The sequence below is a fragment of the Moschus berezovskii genome, chromosome 7, assembly GCF_049115385.1.
Source record: "Moschus berezovskii isolate FMDL1 chromosome 7, NW_MosBer_1.0, whole genome shotgun sequence".
NCBI classification, from domain to species: domain Eukaryota; kingdom Metazoa; phylum Chordata; class Mammalia; order Artiodactyla; family Moschidae; genus Moschus; species Moschus berezovskii.
The window spans coordinates 117,343,652-117,361,119 of record NC_142466.1 but is presented as its reverse complement, the minus strand read 5'-3'; the positions used below and the strand labels follow the sequence as shown (position 1 = coordinate 117,361,119).

General features: G+C 39.0%; 1 protein-coding gene across 1 annotated transcript in view; it reads left to right on the top strand.

Moving 5' to 3' along the window:
• MEGF9 (multiple EGF like domains 9) overlaps positions 1-17,468 on the top strand; it is an 82,690-nt gene that overhangs the window by 49,802 nt on the left and 15,420 nt on the right. Inside the window, exon 3 of the mRNA XM_055427765.2 lies at positions 7,686-7,825. Coding sequence (XP_055283740.2) covers positions 7,686-7,825 — 140 coding nt within the window. The remainder of the gene's footprint in view (positions 1-7,685; positions 7,826-17,468) is intronic.

Genomic DNA, 17,468 nt, shown 5'->3' with positions numbered 1-17,468 from the left:
TTTTTCTCTTTTCAAAATGGCTTTTGAAATGCAGAAATCTCTACCAAATAATGGAGTAATTGTGTGGGTTTGAGAATTCCTATGGCTGTATTTCTTCCATTAAAAAAAAAATGAAGGAAATAAGAAATAACTTTCTTAGTTTGCTTTCCCAAGTTGTGGCTCTGGAAATATGATACTTTTATTTTTTTTGCCATTAAGTTTTACTTCTGACTTTTCAAATAAACTTTTAAATTTGATTTTGGTAAGATCAGCTATCAGAAATATTTTTACACTTAGGCAATGCCCTTTTTGAGTATTAAGAATTTCTGCCTGAATATGAATTTCCTCTAAACATATTTTAGACTATTTGCCCTCAAAAAAACAAGGAGTGTTTAGCATAATAGCCCAATGTTTTCAACAATAAAGCTATCTTTTTTCTTTCTTCCAGAAAAGAAGCTTTGGTCATTGCATAATAGTCTTTTCCATGATTGTAGAAAGACAAAGGAACACTAAATGCAAATTGTCTTTTGCCAAATTATTGAGTTTCTTTCATAAAAAGGAGAGACTGTTTTTTTATTACCTTTACAAACCAGGAGTCAAACATGAAATTAAGGATTGTTAATTAACTTTTCATTTTGTTTCTTCTCCCATGTAGAAGCTTTTTCCGGTTAGAAAAACTTTCACTAGCTGCCTTTTAATACTACTTTTAATATATTGGGAGAGCTTACAGTAAGAAATTTCCTCTTAATTTCAGATTCTATTTTGACTAACAGTTTAAGTCACTTTCTAAACTCGATTGCTTTTAGTTATTGAAAGAGGCAGAAGAAGAAAATTAATACATTTAATTATTTATCTGTTTTTGTTTCTTGTTCTTTCCATGTCAGAGTGCCAACATGTAAGCTGTTTGAAAAAGGAAGAAGGAGAAAAAGCAAGGCTTCTGAATAAATTAATTTTCCCTAATTAGAACTGTATCTTTATAGTGACTCTATGACTGTTTATTGATAACATGATGTCTAAAGGTATGCCATCATGTAAGTTATAACTTATAAATCTTAGGAAGAAAATAGATAATGTTTTTGATAATATAAAAAACATCAAGACATTTGGCAATTTAGAAAAAATGAGATCATTTTAGCTGGCTGGTACAAAAGCATATCAGGTCTCTCTGGCTTTGGTCCCACCTAATATAGGATTTTGCTGATTCTCAATTTTTAAATTTTCTTTCCCAAAACTGTTTCTACCATGTGTTCATAATGTCCTCTCTTTTCCGAGCCACATTTTGGCTCCAAACTAGTATTTACCCATAGAGTCTTGCCATTTTTCTAGGTTTGTTAACAGAATTTTAAAAGTAAATTAACTTGTCTGTCCTTGCCTACTCGCAATTCTAACTGATTTTCTCTACAGTTCACAGAAGCAAATGAGAGATTTAGGACCTGTTGTCTTCATCTTCATCATCCGTTCAGTTTTTAAAGAATTGATTATGCGCCAAACACTGTGCTAAGTACCCTGCATACGTGATCTTTAATCCTCACAGTAACTCTACAGAGTTTGGTCTAATTATCTTCATTTTACAAGTGAGAAGACTGAATCCAGGACAGAAGAAGGACTCAGTCGTAGCTAGTTACTAGCAGAGCTGGAATTTGAACCAAGCTCTCGCTATCTCCTCAGGCTATGAATTTTCCATAGAGTCTGATACCTCCCTTCCTGCGTCCCACCCTTCCCACCCTAGTAAAATAATGGAAATTCTGAAGATTCTCCACCCACTCACCTTAAACAAAAAGAACCCCTAAAATGATATTTTGGCTAGTACTTGTGTGACATAAATACGTACTATATCTTGAGATGATGCATCGTTGAATTTTCTTTTGAAAAAATGAACACTTCATGTCGGAAAATGCATTCTTTGTTTACATTTTGAGGGAGGTTTTTTTCAGTGCTTATAATAGCTGTTCACACCTGTGAATGTGATAAAAATGTATGCTAAACACTGACACCATAAGAAAATTTGATCATTCTGTCTGGAATAATTTAAGAATGCATAGTATATACTTTGGAGAAGGCGATGGCACCCCACTCCAGTACTGTTGCCTGGAGAATCTCGGGGACGGCGGAGCCTGGTGGGCTGCTGTCTATGGGGTTGCGAAGAGTCGGACACAACTGAGCGACTTCACTTTCACTTTTCACTTTCATGCATTGGAGAAGGAAATGGCAACCCACTCCAGTGTTCTTGCCTGGAGAATCCCAGGGATGGCAGAGCCTGGTGGGCTGCCGTCTATGGGGTCGCACAGAGTTGGACACGACTGAAGTGACTTAGCAGCAGCAGCAGCAGCAGTATATTCTTAGTTATACTCAGTGTAGCTTAGTTCCACAGGGTTTGTGCTTCCTTTATGAATGAGTCCACGTTCACCTATCTGATACAGCTATCCATACTTCGTTAGTTCTTTGTGCCGATGGTGCTAAGTTGCTTTAGTTGTGTCTGACTCTGCATCCTTGTGGACTGTAGCCCACCAGGTGCCTCTGTCCATGGAATTCTCCAGACAAGAATACTGGATTGGGTTGCCATTTTCTCCTCCAGGGGGTCTTCCTGACCCAAGGTTCAAACTCATGTCTCTGACGTCTCCTACTTTGGCCTGCGGGTTCTTTACCACTAGCACCACTTGAGAAACCCCAATTAGTTCTTTCCTAGAAAGCAGCTCATGTCTATAAGAAGTGATGCCAGACGAGGAAACTCCAGCTTAAATTCTTGGTTCACTGATGTCAGTAGTATAGATTTCTAGCTTTTCAAAATCCAGTTCTGTGCCCTTATGCTCCAGATATGAAGATATGAATCTGCTTCCTTCATTTTAAATCTGTGGATAAGCATAAGTGGTCTTTTAACAGGCCTTTTTTTTTTTTTTTGCTTTTGCTTTTTTTAAAATTTCATTGCATTTATGTCATTGACCTTTGCTTCAGAAAGCATTCAACAGTCTTTAACAGAGGGAGACCATGAAAGGGGGTGTTGTAAAGGCTTTATTCTATAAAAGAAGTCATACAGGGAAAGCTTTATATTTGCTGAGTGATTTAATTCTTATACATGCAGAAGTTGGCCATGGGCCATGAGTAACATGATGGAAAGGCACTGCTAGTTGCAGGCTCACAACCAAATTTCCCTACTTTATTCTATATTTTTTAAAAAAGAGAGAGAAAAAAGCATCTCCTCTCTTGCTGTTTTAAAATCTACCTAAGAAAAGTGATGCATGGTATCTAGACTAGTCAATTGCCTTATCAAGATTCATAAAGTCACTTTTTAAAAAAAAATCAAGAGCTGAGGAGTATATACTCGAGGGAGAAAGATGCCTGCTTAAATCAGCCTTCTGAGTGCCTAGAGCAGAATTATGAAGGGAAAGTTCACTTAAAGGAATAGCAACTAGTTTGGAAACATTGACTATATTATGCTTATGAGATATTATTAGGTGACTGGGTATTCCAAGGTAATACCTTTTTCTTATAGATGGTGAATTGGGCAGACACTGTCATTAAGTAGCTGTTTATCCTTCTCTTTACCAAATAATCTAATACCTATAGAGAAATGGGGAGCAAACATATTTTGATTAACACTTTAAAGGCTTGGAAACTGGCTAATGAAGTATTATTAGCCAATCTCCAAAAGATACATTATATCCTTTATAATTTTCTGACAGTATAGTGAGACTTAGCAGTTGACTGGTTCCTTCTTGTTGAGTCATAAAATAATCCTGAACTTCATAATTGATGAATACAGGTTTACTTTGCTAGATATTTAAGTACCTCAGGGTACTCTTACATAAGACTGTATATATGTATGTAGGTAGGGTGTTTTTTTTTTTCCCAGTTGTTTTCTTTTTTGCAGAATTACTTGAGAGACATGCTTGGAAATATAAATTTCTGTTGCAGTTTTAAAAAGAATAATCATCTTCTCTAGTATGATCGATATAGACTTTAATTAAGATTAACTAAAATCACTGTGGACGCTGGCTGCAGCCATATTAAAAGATGCTTGCTCCTTGGAAGAAAAGCTATGACAAACCTAGATAGTGTATTGCAAAGCAGAGACATTACTTTGCTGACAAAGGTCTGTGTAGTCAAAGCTATGGTTTTTCCAGTAGTCATGTATGGATGTGAGAGTTGGACCATAAAGAAGGCTGAGCACCAAAGAATCGATGCTTTCAAACTGTAGTGCTGGAGAAGGCTCTTGAGAGTCCCTTGGACAGCAGGGAGATCCAACCAGTCCATCCTAAAGGAGATTAGTCCTGGATGTTCATTAGAAGGACTGATGCTAAAGCTGAAGCTCCAATACTTTGGACACCTGATGCAAAGAGCCGACTCCTTGGAAAACACCCTGATGCTGGGCTAGACTGAGGGCAAGAGGAGAAGAGGGTGACAGAGGATGAGGTGGTTGATAGTGTCACTGATACAGTGGACATGAGTCTGAGCAAATTCCGGGAGATAGTGAAGAACAGGGAATGACGTGCTCTAGTCCGTGTGGTCACAGAGAGTCGGATATGACTGCATGACTGAATAACAACAAATACGTCAAAATCTCGGCTGTGTCTCTGAGAACCTCGGGACTCTGCTTGGCTGCAGTGTCTTCAAGCAGGAAAAACTCAGATTTGCTAAGGGAGATTTGAAACTTACTGGCAATGAGAAGAGAGACTGGGTTTATTCTGGGCAAGGCAGAACCAGCTCACTGGGGTCAGAACCTAAATAAATGGCGAATTGTGGTGCTTGGAATCTACAGAATGAAGCTTGATACCCAAGTGGGTATCAGATTATTTGGCAGGCAAATTTATTGTACAAATTTAGAGTTAAACTGAGGAGAGGGTAGGTAGCATAGTGTGAAAGTCTGGCTTTGTATAAGTAAATTTGCCTTTATTAGGTGTGGACAGTAACTTTAACCCTTTGAATTCCCTCAGTAGTAAAATGAGGGTTATAACCGCCGCGGTGTAGAGTTGCTTTGAGGGTTAGAAAGAGTGTGTATTTATTGACATAGGCCCTAAATAAACGATTGCTTACTGTTTTTATCATCATCACCACTTCCTTCAGATGTTTCCATTTTACATTTTCTGTAAAATTGTTAGTCAAGAAATTGCATAACCCAATATATTAGGCAGCTTTAAGATAGAAATACAGAGTTTGATAGGTAACTTCTCAGGATATAAGGCTTTAAGATATGTTAAGTATTTATTATTTACATAAGCATGGCTTTCTTTCCTTTCTTGACTGGCTTTGAGTAAAGCCCTAAAAATATACCATGTAGAACTATTTTTCTGCTCCTTTTTGGCATACCCTGGGATATTGCAAAGAACCATGGGTTAAGTGGGAGAGAGAAGTGAATTTCAACTATAACTGCTCAAAATAGTTTTTTTACGATAGAAGGCAAAAGCCTCGTTATTTAGCCCAGAGCATGCTGATAAACAGAGAGGCACATATGAATTAAAAAAAAAAAAACTTAGCTTTGTATACTACAAGTAGAATCTACACAACTGAAAGTTGCTTTAGTCCTATTCTGCAAATTTCGACCCAAAGTTCCAATAATGCTCAAATTTAAAACTTGTATTTTTATTACAGAAATAGGAGTATGGGAAGCAGTAGGGGATTACTTTAACTGACATGTGTAAGAGCTGTGTAAGTATTAACAATTTTAGCCTGGGCTCCTGAAGTAGAATGAACATCCCCATGCTGCTGCTGCTGCTGCTAAGTCACTTCAGTCGTGTCCGACTCTGTGTGACCCCATAGACGGAAGCCCACCAGGCTCCCCCGTCCCTGGGATTTTCCAGGCAAGAACACTGGAGTGGGTTGCCATTTCCTTCTCCAATGTGTGAAAGTGAAAAGTGAAAGTGAAGTCACTTAGTCGTGCCCGACCCTTAGCGACCCCACGGACTGCAGCCCACCAGGCTCCTCCATCCATGGGATTTTCCAGGCAAGAGTACTGGAGTGACTTGCCATTGCCTTCTCCAGAACATCCCCGTAGGGACTCTTTATTAGGAGCTGAGTCTCTAAAATAATTATATTGAGATGCAGTTCTACATTATATTGACTCCCATCCAATATGACTGGTGCCAGAACTCTACTGATATGAATTCTAAACTTTGATGTCCAGAATGAGCATGTAAAGAAGAGTCACACTGTTGGAAAAAAGGGAAAAGTACTTTAGCTGTTTTGAGAGTCCTAGTAATTAGTGCAGCCTTTCATCTTTCTTTTTCTCTCCTAGTGCTTAACTCTAAAACTCAGTTTGTGTATTGAGCATTTATTTATCAAGCATATATTAATTGTCTACAACATGCAAGGTGCTATACTAGACTCTGAGGATAGCAAGATGGCTGGGATAGGGTCCCTGAAATACCAAGTAAGATGTAGGGAATGAAGACCGTTACAGCGCGCTATTCCTCTGCTCATGCTTGTCTTGAAAGTGTTAGTTGCTCAGTTCTGTTCGACTCTACATCTTGATGATAACTTGAAAAGAAGCTGCATGATACGACCTTTGCTTTAGGCCTTTAACAGTCTAACTAGAGTTACATATATGAAATAATGTAGAAAAATCCATAATTAGGAATAAAATGTACAGTATAGAGAGAATGTTCTGTCAGGAGGCCAAAAGAGCTCTGCTGACCGGTCAGGAAAGTCATGGGAAAAGATGAACCTAAAAGTACAAGTGTGTTTTTGAGTTGAAGAAGAGGAAGAGTACTGTAAGCGAGATGACTATAGAATAAATAACAAGAGAAAATGTGGAAGAAAATCTGACCAAAACTGGTGATATATTGAATTTGAATGAGTGATTGGAAGAGCATGGAGTCAGGAGAGAAGAGTTGAAAATTAAAACAAAAGTTTTAGTTTCACTGACTGGAGAGAGTTGATATCACTGATGTAATGGACATCTAAGAAAAGGAAATAGGTTAAGAAGAAACGGGACACTAAATAAAATATTTTTCTTACTTTAGATTTTTAGTCCTTTTTTTGGAGTTGACAATCAAGCATGTTTATTTGGGTTTAATTTGGAAATGAATGCTGCTGCTGCTAAGTCACTTCAGTCGTGTCTGACTCTGTGTGACCCATAGACGGAAGGCCACCAGGCGCCCCTGTCCCGGGGATTCTCCAGGCAAGAACAGAGGTCCTCATTACAGTCATATTCACTTAGTTGTGAATGCCGGTTAATTGCCAGAATTGTGTTAATACAGCGTTAGCCTAAAGTAGAAACTCATATTGAGTTTCTAGCACATTCATTAGAGTCCTTATTTTCATATTTTTCAACCAAAAGCTACACTGAGTGAGACCTGGGTGGTTTTTCTTCTCTTCTTCAGATAGGCAGTTTGGGTGCTGGGGCAACTGTGGATGACTTGGGAATGAGATGTAGCAGCAGTGCCAGAACTGTATCCCAGTGCTTTTAGTCAACAGAGATGCTGAAGGGCCAGGCACTTGAGCTCTCCATGGTTCCTTTATAGTTTATTCTAAACTACCCGAGTGCAGAGGATTACATTGTCAGGAATTATTAGTGCTATTACCATGCTGATTGAATTAATATAGTCAGGAAGCTGCTCAACTTATAATTCAAAATAAAAATCACTCAGTATGTAGAGTAACTGGAATCTAGCCGACACTATTTCTGCATTAAGATCATCTATGATGAAATGTTAGGCAAGAAAACCTTCAAACTGACTTATTTTGTTCATTGTCTTTGCTTTTATTTGCAGCTCTGGGAAATGTCAGTGCAAAGTGGGTGTCACTGGTTCTTCATGTGATAGATGCCAAGATGGATATTATGACTTTAATAAGAATGGCTGCTTACCCTGCCAGTGCAATAATCGGTCTGCCAGTTGTGATGTCCTCACAGGTACACACTTTCCTTACCTTTTTATGTAATTAGACCATTGTGCTTTTCATTTTGAAGTCCTTCTTCTCTGAGTTAATTCTTCCCAAAGAGTTTGTAAGGATCTTTCTCTTCTAAGTAGGATGTAATATGTCATAGCAAGCCAAACTTCTTTTCCAACAACTATATATATGTATATATATAAATTTCAAACATCATACTGGTTGGCAATCCATGGCAGCAATGAAAACTGTATGAATTAAAATTCCAGAAAGGGTAGAACTCTTCCTAAGCAAGCTGATGTTCACCAGCCATTTTCCTTTCAAGGGACATTTGCTGATTCTGGGCACAGACTAAGGAGTGGGCTTGGTCCAAGTAAAAGGATTCTTCTTGAGGAAAGATACAAGAAAAACTTTTGGCAGTCATCTTGGGCTTCCATTGTGAATTGGAAACTAGAGGAGCCCTAAACACAAGGCCGGTTTTCCCACAGGATGTTAAATGACTGTGCAGGAGATGGAAGGCTGGCCCAAAAGGTAGAAGAAATTTCTCAGTCTTATGGTGCTTAGGAGACAAAATCTTTTTAGAAAGAAAGGGCCTGCAACAACATATGACCATCTCTCTGAAGACATTGCTGGATTCAAAAGGTAGATTCCGTGGGATTTAGGCTCACATCCATTACTCACGTTCTGGATCTATTGCAGTCTTTCATGGCTGAGGAGACACATACCTGCTGGGTTCTCAATCAAAAGCCTTAGAAGGCTGTGACCAAGAAGTAGTGATGAGCCATAGGTGAACTGACTCATAATAAAATTGCCGTTCATCCTCAACCTGTCTCAACTTCTGACTGAACTGGGGTGATCCTCTCACTACATCTGCCTAACAGAGGGAAGAGGAGTCATCTGTGGTTCTTTTGTACACTGCGTCTGGCAACTAAAACTGAGGACAGTTCCGAGGTAGGAAAATGTGGCCAATAATAAAGAGAAAAGCAATGGAAGCAGATCCTCAGATGACCCAGGTATTAGAGTTATCCTGAAGTGAATTTAAAATAACCAAAGTTAATCTTTTAAGAAAATAGAGGAGAAAACAGACAAAATAGGTGAAAAGAAGCAAAATTTAAAGAGATTTGGAATCCAAAAAAAAATCACAAGAACAATGTAGAATTGAAAAATACAACATCTGAAATTAATATCTTAGTGCATGGACTTAATAGCAGCCTACAGTATATACTGTGAAGACATGGTCATATACTATTGTACACGTGAAGACAAGGTTAGTAGATTCAAATGCAGTTCGGTTTGAAATATCCGAAGTGCAGCACAGAGGGAAAAAATGCAAAGGCAAGAGCAGAGCAGGAAAGACAGATAGGGTTCGGCAGAGGGCCTCACATGAGTGCACTTGGAGGCCAGAAAGAGAGGAGAGAGACACTGGGATAGAGCAAATATCTGAAAAGGTAATGGCCAGGAGTTTCCAAATTAATGAGAGACCAACTCACAGACTCAAATGACTCAGCAAATCCTAGGCAGCATAGGAGCAAAGAAAACCATATCTAGGCAAACGTGAACTGTTAAAGACTTGAGACAGTTAACTTCTCTGGCCTTCAGTTTTCCTAAATGCAAGGATTAGAGACACTTCCTTGGAAATCTTTTTCCCCCCAACAACAAAAATCAGAACATATCAGTCTGACAAGTAACAAGTGTTTTTATGAGATTAAAGTAGCAGAATATTTTAACAGAAAGTACTCTGGAAAAAAATCTGTGTTGAAATCTTATTCTTCATTCTAATACTCTAGTCTATGGAAAAACAAATTGATTTAGAAGAAATTGTGTTTTATTTTTTTCAATTACACGATCTAGTCCCCGCCTGCTTGCCAGTTATATCTTGTGCTGTTCTTTCTCTTTGCTGTTTGTGATCCAGTCACACTGGCTTCTATTTCTAAACTATGTTATGTTCCCCTGTCCCAAGGGTCTCGCACATAATCTTTCCTCTGCCTGGAATGGTCTTTCTAACAGACCTGTACCCCAACTCCTGGCCCCTGTGCCTTATTAAACCATATCCTTCTTTCAGGCCTTCAGTTAAATGTTACTTTCACTAGAAAGCAGTTTATGCTCCAAGCTAAATGACAGTTTTCCCAATTATACACTCTCATATACATTTGTGTTTTTTCATAGCGCGTATCACAGTTTGTAATACTATACTTTATTTGTGACTGAGTCATATATGGTTTGTTCACTACATTGTAAGTTTCATACCAGTTTTGTTCACCTTTTTTCCCGTTTAGCTTGGAAATTAGTCCATAGTAAATGTTTACTAACTTTTTGTTGGACGAACGAACAAATGAATGGGAAAGCTCACGGAGGAAAGGTGAGCTTCGGTCCCGGACGACAGAAGCGCCTCATCGTGTTGGGCTGGCTTGTCGCTCCCTGGTTCATTTGTGGTGCCGGGAAGCAGTCTACCCTGCTGGTTCTCATTTCTGACTTGCCTCGTGGCAGTGGGGTAGCTCTCTTAAATGTCACGTAAATCCCAGCCTGTTTTTTGCTCAGGAGATAATTTAAGGCAAAAGAAATCCTTTTCATGGTTATGATTTCTGAAGGCTAGTAATAAGAAATAAATGATTTCTCTGTTTGGAAGTATAATAAAAGTGGAATCTAACATGAAAGAGTATAGATACTCCATATGACACTGCCACTTGAATACAAAAGCAGTCCTGCCTTCTGTCTCAAGTGTTGAAGACTTCTTCCCCAGCAGTGTCCTGGTACACGCGCCTGCCCTCTGGTGGCCACTTATTGCGTTTCCAGAGGCCTTACTCCCCCCACGCCCGTCATCTCACCTCTTCCTTATATTTTAGATTGAATTAATTTTTAAAGTAACCATTTTGTGATGAAATATATTGAGAAAAATATTTTGCAAAGCAATATGTATCAGAAGTCTTAAAAATAACTTCCCTGATCAAGTCGTTATTTTTCCCAGAATCAATTTTTAGGAAATAATTCAAAATTCATAAAAAACTTTATGTTCAAAGATGCTCACCACAGTGGCAATTATAATTCTAAGAAATTAGACAACTTCTAACAACAGAAAATGAAGCAAATCAAGTTATCTAGGCAATACGCTATAAGAGCACAGACAATGAAATCTTGACTTACCTTGGACTAATTACTTAGTCTTTTCACTTAGGAGTTTGGTATTATAGCAGTAACTGCCTAATGGTATGTTATGAAGATTCAGTGCAATATATACACTTTATATTACACAGTATACACTTTATAATATACAGTACAATTTATACAGAGCCTGGCTCATTGCAGGCAACAACAAATGGACTTCCCAGGTGGCTCAGTGGTAAAGAACCTGCTTGTAATTCAGGAAACTCGGGTTCAGTCCCTGGGTCGGAAAGATCCCCTGGAGGAGGAAATGGCAATCCACTCTGTATTCTTGCCTGGAGAATCCCATGGACAGAGGAGCCTGGTGGGCCACAGTCCCTGGGGTCCCAAAGAGTCGGACAAGACCATGAGAGAGTGAAAGGAGCAGGACATCCAGGTACCCGTGCCATGTGTTTAGCCTCTCTAAGAAGCAGAACCCAGCACTTCTCTATATCAAACAGACATTCAAGGAAAAGTATTCACAATCTTAATAACAGATTTCTTTGGGTGATTTTTTTTTCTTCTTTATGTTCTCCTGTATTTTTATAGATTTTCTTTCTTCAGCACATATTTCCCTTAAAATGGAGGTGGGTGGACTGTTATTTTTGAGCTAAAACTTTATGTTCACGTGGGCTTCCCTGTGGCTTAGCTGGTAGGGAATCCTCCTGCCATGCGGGAGACCTGGGTTTGATCCCTGGGTGGGGAAGATCCCCTGGAGAAGGGAACGGCTACCCACTGTGGTGTTCTGGCCTGGAGGATTCCATGGACTGTGTAGTCCACGGTGTCGCAAAGAGTTGGACACGACTGAGCGACTTTCACTTCACTTCTGTTCACGTACTATATACTTTTTGAGAACTGAAGGTGCCGTCATGTATTCATAATGTCACATGGTGAATACCTTGACCTCAGCAGCTTGACGGACTTGACCACGCCTTCATTACACAGTGACCTTCTTCACTTTAGGCTATCACCCATTTTTTCCCCTTTTTTCCATGATCAGCTCTGCTCGACCTTCTTTTCAGCTCTAAGCACTGGAGTGCCTCGGAGGCTTGTCCTGACACATTTGTCTTCTGCATTTATACTTTGCCTACATGGTTCCATTCAGTCCTTTGAATTGAAATGCCATCTGCAGATGTTCTGATCAGCAGACTTACATTTCTCCCTTGATCGCTACACTCACAGCTCTAACAGTGCAATTGACATCTTCACTTGAACACTCTATGTGGCATTGTAGCCCTAATGCATCCAAAACAACTCTTTATTTTTCTCTATAGCTAAGCCTACTTCGCCCTAGTGTTCTTCATTTGGTGACGGGCACCACACGAGTCACATTTGCTTTACCTTTTTGTAAATATCCGGGGCTTCCCAGGTGGCACTGGTGGTAAAGAACCTATTTACCAATGCTGGAGACATAAGAGATGCGGGTTCAGTCTCTTGAGTCAGGAAGATTCCCCTGGAGGAGGGCATGGCAACCCACTGCAGTATTCTTGCCTCGAGAATTGACAGAGGCGCCTGGAGAGCTTCAGTCCATGGGATCACAAAGCAGTGAACATGACCGAAGCGACTTAGCACGTACGCATGCATTGTAAATATCCAGCCTGTCAGCAAGTTCTGTTCAGCCTGTCATTCAGCGTGACCTTCATTGCTGTCCTCCTTGTCTAAGCAACTGTCATCTCTCAGAACTGTTTTCACTGTCTCTCGTCTGATCATCCTGCCCCTTCTCTTGTCCTGATCCTCTGAGCCTCTCTCTACCACAGTCCAGTCGCCACATTAACAACCAGAATGATTTTTTAAAAATGTAAAACCGGATCATGTCATTCCCATGCTCAAACCCTCCAAAGGCTTCCCATCCCTCTTCGAATAAAAGTCAAACTGCCTTCCATAACTACGTTTTCTTGGCCTCTGGCTTTCTCTAGGACCGTATTGTGATTCTGTTATCTGCTGCCTTGTTTCCTTAGGCGGTCCTTTCTGTTTAACAGGTTACAATTTGCCTTCTGCTCAGTAGAGAAGATTCAGTTCAGTTCAGTTCAGTTCAGTCGCTCAGTCATGTCCGACTCTTTGCGACCCCATGAATCACAGCACGCCAGGAGAAGATTAGGCATTAAAAAAAAAAATAGCGAAGTAACTTGCTACATTTCTGACAGGTTATATGTGAACTAGAGATAGTGAAATAAAGAAAGAAAAGGCTTTTTACAGGTGGTGATTTATGTTTCCAAAGCTTTGTCACTGAGTTTGGTTGGAAAGGAATCCTACATTCTTTCCTTTGACCAGTTATTTTCTTGGTTACCCCCACCAGACCTTTTTGATGCTTAGCCAGGAAGCATGAGGTCATCTTCAGGAAACACTCATTCCTTTTTTTTTTTTTTCTCCTTTGGCCATCTTTCAGCAAAAAAATGTGAATTTTAAGACAGTATTGTTATATTTTGGAGGTTCCAGGCAAAGCATAATGAACAAAGGTGCTGCTGCTGCTACACTTCAGCTAATAATCATAGTATATCATTTATCATAATCGAAAGACTCTCAAATTTCAGGTTTTAGAAGGAATTTAGATCTCATCCGGTTCAACTTTCCTAATTTATAGATGAGGAATTTGAAGCTTAAAGAGAAAAAGCTATTTCCTATGGAGTAGTTTTTCACCCTCCGAAATATTTGCATTATATTAAACCATTGGGCAGGGAGTCATTATTCCATTTTACAGACTGAAAAAGTGAAACTCAGAGAAGCTATTTGCTGAAGGTCACTCAGAGAAGCTTCCCTGGTAGCTGGTAAAGAATCCACCTGTACTGCAGGAGACCCTGGTTCAATGGCTGGGTCAAGAAGATCCCCTGGAGAAGGGATAGGGTACCCACTCCAGTATTCTTGGGCTTCCCTTGTGGCTCAGCTGGTAAAGAATCCGCCTGCAATACAGGAGACCTGGGTTCAATCCCTGCGTTGGGAAGATCCCCTGGAGAAGGAAACAGCTACCCACTCCAGTATTCTGGCCTGGAGAATTCCATGGACTGTATAGTCCATTGTGTCACAAAGAGTTGGACACAACTGAGCAACTTTCAATTTCACTCAGAGAAGCTGTTTGTTGAAGAGGTTCAGCTGAGAATAGAACTCATATCTGACATTAAATACATGATAATGATAAATACATATCATTTTTCTTATGCTATGTTGCTTCCTAAAGAGGATTTGTAAGCTGGTAGAAAAACAGATTCATATTATTAGTTCATATTATTCATATTATTAGTTCCTACTGTAAATGGATTTTAAAGTTATCTTTATTTTCATTATAAAAATTAGTCTTTAATTTTGTATGTGAAATGTTTTTTAAGTTGCATGCTAAAGTCTTTGACTGTGTGGATCACAACAAACTTCTTCAAGAGATGGGAAAATTCTTCAAGAGATGGGAATACCAGACCACCTTACCTGTCTCCTGAGAAATCTGTATGCAGGTCGAGAAGCAACAGTTAGAACCGGACATGAAACAACGGACTGGTTCCAAATTGGGAAAAGCTGTACGTCAAGGCTGCTTATTTAACATATGCAGAGCAAATCATGAAAAATACCAGGCTGGATGAAGTACAAGCTGGAATCAAAATTGCCAGGAGAAGTACCAGTAACCTGAGATGTGCAGATGACACCACTCTTATGGCCGAAAGTGAAGAAGAACTAAAGAGCCTCTTGATGAAAGTGAAAGAGGAGTGAAAAAGCTGGCCTAAAACTTAGCTTTCAAAAAATGAAGATCACGGCATCCGGTCCCATCACTTCATGGCAAATAGATGGGGAAACAGTGGAAACAGTGTCAGACTTTCTTTTCTTGGACTCCAAAATCACTGCGGACGGTGATTGCAGCCATGAAATTAAAAGACACTTGCTCCTTGGAAGAAAAGCTATGACCAACCTAGTCAGGGTATTAAAAAGCAGAGACATCACTTTGCCAACCAAGGTCCGTCTAGTCAAAGCCATGGTTTTTCCAGTGTCATGTATGGATGTGAGAGTTGGACCATAAAGAAAGCTGAGCACTGAATAATTGATGCTTTTGAACTGTGGTGCTGGAGAAGACTCTTGAGAGTCCCTTGGACTGCAAGGAGATCCAACCAGTCCATTCTAAAGGAGATCAGTCCTGAATATTCATTGGAAGGACTGATGCTGAAGCTGAAACTCCAATACTTTGGACACCTGATTTGAAGAACTGACTCACTGGAAAAGACCCTGATTTGGGGAAAGATTGAAGTCAGGAGGAAAAGGGGATGACAGAGGATGAGATGGTTAGATGGCATCACCAACTTGATGTACTTGAGTTTGAGCAAGCTCTGGGAGTTGGTGATGGACAGGGAGGCCTGTAGTCCGTGGCGTTGCAGAGTCGGACACAACTGAGTGACTGAATTGAACTCAGTTCTTGAAATATTTTACAATATGCATGTGATATACTTAACGATGTATTAATTTTATGATCAGAAAAATTGAAGATAGTAAAAATAATAGTGGTAAGTGCATACTAGAAACAATTTGAAAGTTAAAGGGGAAAACCACTTCCATGACAGTCGCCCCTCACATCTGTAGAGGTCATTCTGGTGTATTTAGGTTTGATCTGTCCTTATTAAGTTTGTTTTTTCTATAGCTGTGTTCCAGGTGCGTGTTAATTTTAAACAACATAGAGTGATGATTTTTCAAAAACCAATGAATTCTATTGTTATACTTGTTTTCATCCTTACTTTTCAGATAATATACTCACTGTGTAGAGTTATTTTTTTCTTATTGACTTCTCATTGTAGCTTATGGCATAAAACAAAATAAAAAATTTTTCTGGAGAAAATGTAAAATGCTCTAAAATAAATGGTTTAGGAGAGTGAAACTGTATTGTGATATTACTGAAAGATAGATGCTTGGGGTCATTTCTAGAATAGTAGAAAGTCCCAAAATAATAAGTATGTAGGTCCAATAACATTATAGGAGCAAAATATTATATATATATATAATTATTTCCATTGAACATTTTTAATATGGGGAGAGCAGCTAGACAGATTTTATACATAAAGTAAGTTTTGTATTTTCCAACCTGCAGAACATTTTTACCTTTAATATTATTTTATTTTTACAACAAGAATGTACAGTTTCCTAGTGTGTATTTTTCAGCTATTTTTATTGTCATGAAGATACATAGCTAAAGAGGGATCAGGATATAATAGGATTCAGGAGAGATCAGCACCTAAAGTGTCCATCACTGTATGAGGATATACTGCTTTGTTGCATATATGAAATATATCATTCGCAGTATCAGACCTTAAAAATTATATGATTAAAAGTGATATTTACATGTAAATGTGATTTAAGAGTTAAGTGTTCATATAAATTTTTTTAAAATATCTTTCTAAGTTCTTGAAGTTTCAAAGAACTTTGCTGTAATTGCTTAAGAATTGAGATTTGACATGTGTGGTTTTTTTTTTTGCCTTGTTTCCACACAAATCAACTTGTACTTTATTTTTCTTTTTAGATTCTTTTTTTTTTTTTGTTGGAGGCTAATTATTTTACAATATTATATTGCTTGGTTTTGCCATACATTGACATGAATCCACCCCGGGTGTACATGAGTTCCCCCTCCTGAATCCCCCTTCCACCTCCCTCCTCCCTTTATCCTCCCTCTGGGTCATCCCCGCACACCAGCCCCGAACATCCTGTAACATGCACTGACCCTGAACTGGTGATTCATTTCACATATGACAACATACATGTTTCAATGTCATTCTCCCAAATCATCCCACCCTCACCCTCTCCCACAGATATCTGTGTCTCTTTTGCTGTCTCGTATACAGGGTTATCATTTTCATCTTTCTAAATTCCATATATATGCGTTAGTATACTGTATTGGTATTTTTCTTTCTGGCTTACTTCACTCTGTGTAATAGGCTCCAGTTTCATCCACCTCATTAGAACTGGTTCAAATGCATTCTTTTTAATGGCTGAGTAGTACTCCATTGTGTATATGTACCAAAGCTTTCTTATCCATTTGTCTGCAGATGGACATCTAGGTTGCTTCCATGTCCTGGCTATTATAAGCAGTGCTGCAATGAACATTGGAGTACATGTGTCTCTTTCAATTCTGGTTTCCTCGGTGTGTATGCCCAGGAGTGCGATTGCTGGATCATATGGCAGTTCTATTTCCAGTTTTTTGAGGAATCTCCACACTGTTCTCCATAGTGGCTGTACTAGTTTGCATTCCCACCAACAGTGTAAGAGGGTTCCCTTTTCTCCACACCCTCCCCAGCATTTATTGCATGTGGACTTTTGGATAGCAGCCATTCTGACTGGTGTGAAATGGTATCTCATTGTGGTTTTGATTTGCATTTCTCTGATTATGAGGGATGTTGAGCATTTTTTCATGTGTTTGTTAGCCATCTTTATGTCTTCTTTGGAGAAATGTCTGTTTAGTTCTTTGGCCCATTTTTTGATTGGGTCATTTATTTTTCTGGAATTGAGCTACAGGAGCTGCTTGTATATTTTGGAGATTAATCCTTTATCAGTTGCTTCATTTGCTATTA